The sequence below is a fragment of the Glycine soja genome, chromosome 19 (assembly GCF_004193775.1).
Source record: "Glycine soja cultivar W05 chromosome 19, ASM419377v2, whole genome shotgun sequence".
Classification (NCBI taxonomy): Eukaryota; Viridiplantae; Streptophyta; class Magnoliopsida; order Fabales; family Fabaceae; genus Glycine; species Glycine soja.
This window is the reverse complement of record NC_041020.1, coordinates 14,052,756-14,059,102: the sequence shown is the minus strand read 5'-3', so window position 1 is coordinate 14,059,102 and position 6,347 is coordinate 14,052,756. Positions and strand designations below refer to the sequence as shown.

The 6,347-nt window shown below is 34.1% G+C and overlaps 1 protein-coding gene across 1 annotated transcript; it reads right to left on the bottom strand.

Annotated features, from left to right (window-relative positions):
* Nucleotides 1–1,286: 1,286 nt before the first annotated feature.
* Nucleotides 1,287–5,543, bottom strand: LOC114399310 (cysteine-rich receptor-like protein kinase 42). The gene is made up of 6 exons (XM_028361483.1): nt 4,503–5,543; nt 3,812–3,928; nt 3,345–3,695; nt 2,997–3,231; nt 2,141–2,285; nt 1,287–2,029 (listed from the first exon to the last, which is right to left on the bottom strand). Exons 1-6 carry the CDS (start codon nt 5,299–5,301, stop codon nt 1,655–1,657), a joined length of 2,022 nt encoding a protein of 673 aa, XP_028217284.1. The 5' UTR covers nt 5,302–5,543; the 3' UTR covers nt 1,287–1,654.
* Between the last annotated feature and the right edge of the window lie 804 nt (nt 5,544–6,347).

The following is a 6,347-nucleotide window of genomic DNA, read 5'->3' as shown; positions in this document are numbered from 1 at the left end:
GAAAGAGAGAGAGAGAGAACTTATCCACGTTCCCACGTGGCACTAATGAGTGATTCACATCATGTGGCGGTATGTTAATTTCCATAACTTGCTTACTCTCGCTTAGTAATTTTTTTCTCTTCATCAATATGTTTTTAAAGTCTCTCACACACACAAGAAAAAATTCTTGTAACAATATTTTAATTACTAGGAATGCTGCATATACTCAAGTCACTATCGTATTCACTAACTTTATGTTTAAATCTCAATAAAAGAGATATATTTACATCGATATCAATTTGAACTTTAGCTACCACTACGCATCGATCAATTCCTATTTCAGCTCTAGAGAACCGCAATAAATAATAATGTTCCCACCTATATATGTTATTTAATGATAGAAATCACCCAGACGAAGCTAGAGGTTACGGTTTGGAAGAAGCAAAAACTCTAATGCAAGACATTTCCAAGATAATAAGCGTAATCATCTTTGATATTATTGGAAGAGTTCATCAACATTATAAATACTTGTAATGTAAACGCAGCACTGCACGTTAAGGGATATTTTTACATAATCAACAATTAATGATTGGACCACAATGAACTGTAACAATATTCTAAAACTTTTACGTTCATCCAAAAACTCAGTATTTAATATGGATCGTATATTAGTAAGAGCATTTTCACTGCATCTCTATAGTTTGGAATACAGACCGACTTGTTCAGTATGCAGACACATGGTTAATCAGGTTATCTAGTACTATTTCCGTCTTTTTATATTGAAACTTTTTCAGAATTTATTTGTTCTTTTTTATAAAAATTTATTTTAAATTATCTTTTGTATTAATTATTTTTTTATTAAGACATCAATAATTATTTTACAATTTTAAGTCAATAAAAAATATAGTAAATTACTTATATTTTTATCTTTCAAAAATTTTAGAAAAATGAAAAATATATTTTACCTTCGAAAAAAATATTGTAGTATTAAAAATTGCAATCACTCAACATATAAATATTTAGTTAGATTATGTGTGAACTAACACATTATTTGTAATTCCTTCATTTGGAATAAGCTTAGTTTACCTAGTTATATGTTTCGTTAATGGTTAATTTGTTATTTATTCCATGAGTTTTGATCTTATGACCCCCCTTCATGTTTTTGTTTCTTTTTCATTTTTTTTAATAAATTTTGGTTTACTGGCAGATGAATGATAGTCTTCAGGGTACCAACATAATTAGGCTTATGAGATTCTATTGTGATGCTTTTGCAAACCATTGCATTAAAAAAGACTAACACATTATGATTAGCTTAATGATAAAGAGTTTCAGTACTATACTCACAGTTTTATATTCAAATCTTATTGTTGCTATTTATAAAAAAAAAAATGCTATACTTGTAATGTAAACGCAGCACATTATATAATAATTTACTCTTTCTTTCTACTAAACAACATATGGACATGACCACCCAAAACCAAGGAACATATTGGCAATCACAATGTTTTTAAACTGCAGTTGTTGTCACCCTCAGGAGACCTTCAAAATCATGATCTTGCCATACATTGTGGACAAATGTGAGCAACGTGACAGTTATTGCAGTCACGGAAACCTTGAAAACTGTGATGTTTCGACCCCAATTGTTATTGAAGACTGCAATTTAATTTCATGGAAATCAAACTTGGATAATTGATTCTTCACTTCTTGATGGCCCATCTGAATTTCGTGAGGACTCTGAGTAGCTGTAGGACACTCCAATCTTCTTCAAGGCATTGGATATGAAGCTGTTAGTGCTATAAGACTTAATGGAACTATCTGAGTCAAGCATTCCAGTGTTCAAAAATGGGGGTTGATTTGGTGTGGGAACATCTAAATTTGTATTACTTAGCATGTAAACAACTTGGGACATAGATGGTCTTAGGGAAGCTGAAGCTTGTGTGCAAAGCAATCCAATTTGAAGCACCCTTGATGCTTCCGATGGAGGAAAATCATCTCCCAAGGAAGGATCAACAGCTTCGGTTAATGTGTTTGATCGGTATAGTTTCCAAGCCTGGCGCCAAAAGGATAATTTTCCAATCAAAAGATGTTGAATTCATTATTAGCCTAAATATTGAACAAGGTTTTTGTTTCAAATTTTGTGCAGGTTAGGCACAAGTCTTACTGTTTGTAGAAGCGAGCCAGAGTCCTCTCTGAAGACATTATTCCTCCTGCCACTCACAATCTCCAGAACAAGTACTCCATAACTATAGACATCAGCTTTATCTGTAAGTTGTCCTCGAATTAGGTACTCAGGAGCCATGTAACCTCTGCTCCAGAAATAAAAAATCAAGTGTTAATTAACACTATAAGAGAAATAAATAAAACAAACTTTAGAGTTAAATATTTCATTACATGCCATGAGGGGCCTATTCACACGAAGAGTTGAGCTAGAAATGTACATTAAAAAACTTTTCTTGACGTTTACATTAAAAGGATTTAGGCATGTGTAACAGAGTCTGCTACTAAAAACTATATGAATGAAAGTTATTTGTTTTTTCAGGCTTAAATAATTTTTCATTTATAATCTAAATTTTTTTCGATTCATTCCTCTTAAAAAATATATTTTGATCTCTATTCCTTTTTTTTGTTTTATTTTAGTCTTTGACATCAAGATTTTCTGTCTATGTGAAGCTATGAAGTATGAACTAACAGAAATTGAAAAATTGACCTGAAATTAACTAAATAACAAGAAATAAAGTGAAAATTTTCTAATACAAGAGGGACTCATAAAAAATTTATAGTTTTATAGGAACTAAAACAAGATGTTAGAGACTAAAATGAAACAATTCTTTTTAATAAGAACCAAAATAAGAACAATCTGGGACAATAATGTTATTTAAGTCATATTTCTTACTAACAGTTTAATTCTATTGGATTGAAGTTTGAACAGATCCTTAAAAGAACCATCATATGTCAGTAACAGACACACTAATTATGTATGTAACATGCACGATATCATGTTAAATCCAAGGGCTTACAGTGTTCCAGCAATTCCAGTGCTCAAATGTGACTTATCACCACCAAAACACCGGGCAAGGCCGAAATCTGCAATCTTGGGAGTGAGATTCTCGTCCAGAAGAACATTGCTGCTTTTGATGTCTCTATGGATGATTCTTATTTTAGTGCCTTCATGAAGATATGCAAGCCCTTCTGCCGTTCCTAGAATGATGTTAAACCGCTGCTTCCAGTTTAGAATCTGAGTTCTGTTTTTTTCTGCAGAGACAATTAGTGTGTTTTACCTTCATAAAATTATAGATAAGCATTTGATTTTATGTAACTAAAATAAAAAATGAAGTTTACAATGTACTACAATAATACGAACTTACCAAAGATAAATTGGTCTAAACTCTTTTTGGGTAAGTACTCATACACAAGGAGGCTCTCAGGGCCTTCAATGCTACAACCCAATAGTTTGACAAGATTCTTGTGTTCAATTCCGCTGATCAAATTCACTTCATTGAAGAACTCATCCACCCATTGCCTGTTATTGAAGATCAATCTCTTAACAGCTACAACTTTCCCATTTGGGAGAATACCTTTGAAAACTGAACCAGCTCCACCTTGGCCTACTTTTCTCGAGGAGTTGAAATAATCTGTGGCCTTCTCAAGAGTTTCGTACTTGTAATTCAAGCTAGATTTGCTTATGGAAGAGGAAATCTGACCGAGATTATTGTTTTCTGAGTGATGCAGGAGAAAAGAAATACAGCATAAGAAAGTGAAGACATATCAATTCACAAATATATCTTAATTGTGTAGTAAATAGTAATGATAATCCCATTTTTTAAATTTTCACCTTTTTTTATCTTTGAAAATTTTGTGAAAGCTGCATAGGAGGCAGAGAGAGCGAGCATTATAACTGCAGCTGCTGCTAACACTTCTGCTACTATGACTCCTCTTCTTCTTAAGAACCCTGAAAAATTAAAACTCAGGTCATGAAATCAACATAGAACTGGCTCTTTGAATGCTGAGAATAAATTAATGAAACAAAAACATTTTTTTTCCAACTCAGTGCCATCTAGGCATCTATGAATTAAGATCTGGAACCTATTTAGGCCAGTGAAGGAAAATTGAAAAGCATTTGAGTTTTAATGGTAAAAAGACTAAAGAGTAACAAAATTTTGCTCGACTACAAATACTGAATTTAAAATTGCATACTAAAAATCAAAATAGATGTGTAAGCTTTAATTCACATTTGAGAACTGTTCCCACCTCAAGTCCACAAGCCGAGATATTGAGATATTGTCCGCTCTAGCAGACTTAAGGTTGGAACAAAAACAAAAGGACAAAACTTGAAACCACAAGATTTTAAAAAACCGTCTGCAACTACAATTTTGACTCCAACATCAAGGTTATTTTATTCATTGTGACCTCATTCATCTGCAATTTCTTGCAATGTCAAGTATCGTGACGACGGCCACAATTTAAAAACCTTGCTTGAAACTAAAAGGCCTCACAGATACATACATATAAGCATATATTCTTACCATTTCCACCACCTGCATCACCATCCTCATTATAAAACTTCTGCGTGGAATACCTCAAATAACAGCCAGCATTCAAGGCCCTCCCTTCCTTCTTGGGCAAGCACCCCTTCACCTCCCTCCCAGCTTTCCTCAAGCACTCTCTGCACCCGCCACTCCCAAGAGTGTTCCAGCACTGAGCCAAAGCATAAACCCCCTCAACCTCTCCCACACCAAAACCATTACCATCACGCTCAGCAATGTTAACCACATTATCCACCACTCTTCCAACTCTCTCCTGAAGCTCCACCCTCTCAGCCTCATCACCAGCAGCCACCCCGGTGCAGTTCACCGCGTCCCTCGAAGGATCGGTGCCTTCCGAATAGAAGCTGTAGTTGTCATAGCGGAGGAAGCAGCCGTCGAGGTAGATGCGGGCCGAGACGGAAGGGAGGCAGCGGGGGAGCCTGGTGCGGCTCGCGGCATAGCAGAGGAGGCAGTCGGTGTGGGAGAGGTCGCGGAAGCATTGCGCGAAGCCGTAAATGGGAATGGATGAGCCTGAGCCTGATATTTTTACAGAGTGTGTGCCCCAGTTGTTGCTGGTGACGAGCTGCGAGAGGCTCTCCATCTCCTTGATGAAGCTGGGGATGTAGTTGGCCTTCAGAGGGGCCTTGCTAGTGCCACAGTAGAGCCCTGCCTCGGTAATCCTTGGATTAGAAACTGTGAGGGATAGAGATGAGAGTAAGAGTGTGGTGAAGAGAACCCATGATGGGTAATTATTTTTGTTGTGGCTTGGATTTGATGAGGAGAAGCTTTTGGAGTTCATTTTTCTGGGTCTGGTCTGGTGTGCTGTTATGGCTTAACTACTTTTCTTGCCAACCTTGTGGGTAAGAGTTATTATAACGTGTTTTTTTTTTTTTTTTTTCCGACCTACAAAGAAGAGGCAAGACTCAAGAGAGAGTGTGGGGAAAAATAAATTAAAGTGTCACAGTTGGCAAGTTAAAAATTTCTTCTTTTTTTCCCATATTTGTGGAGTCTACTACCAGCTCGGACTGTGTTTATGCCTAAATCTTGTTGTGTGAACCAAAAGTGTTCGGTGTGATTTTATTTGGTTTTAAAGTAAAAAAATCATTCAAATTAAATATAAAATAAATATACGATTGATTTTATTTGGTTTGATTTGATGATTTTTTTATTTTTTATTATATTATCATAATTTAAAATCTATCAATTGAGTTTATTATGTTATATTTTTTAAAAATAAATTTTCTTTTTATATTAAATTTTATTTAATATATTTTAGTTAAAAATTATTATCTTCACTTCTATTTAACATTCATATAAATGATATTATTAACTCTTTTTTATAATATAATAATAATTTATGCTTCACTTGATATTTAATATTATTTTTTAAAACAATATTTAATACATTCTTTTTAAGGAATGAAAATAAAATATACATCTTGATTATAAAATAAAAGAAAATTGATAAAAAAAATTAATATTTATTATTAATTACCATAATAAAAATATATAATTAAAATATGTGATTTATTTGATTTGATTTGATTTTGAATAGTTTTTTAATTTGTTATTGGTTATATTATTAACGTTGCGATTGTTTTTTACAATAATAGCATAAACACGAAAATCCTAATGAGTCCTTGGAAATATCCAGCAACAAATCTTCAAATTGCCCCAAGCATCATGCATAGTATCGCTTGACGACGTCAGAATTCACAGGTGAAGGCAGCTCTTCGCCATCCATGTTTATGAGCATTAGTGTTCCACCTGAGAAAGCTTTCTTCACCACAAAAGGTCCTTCATAGTTTGGGGGCCATTTTCCTTGGAGATCTCTCTAAACAGGTG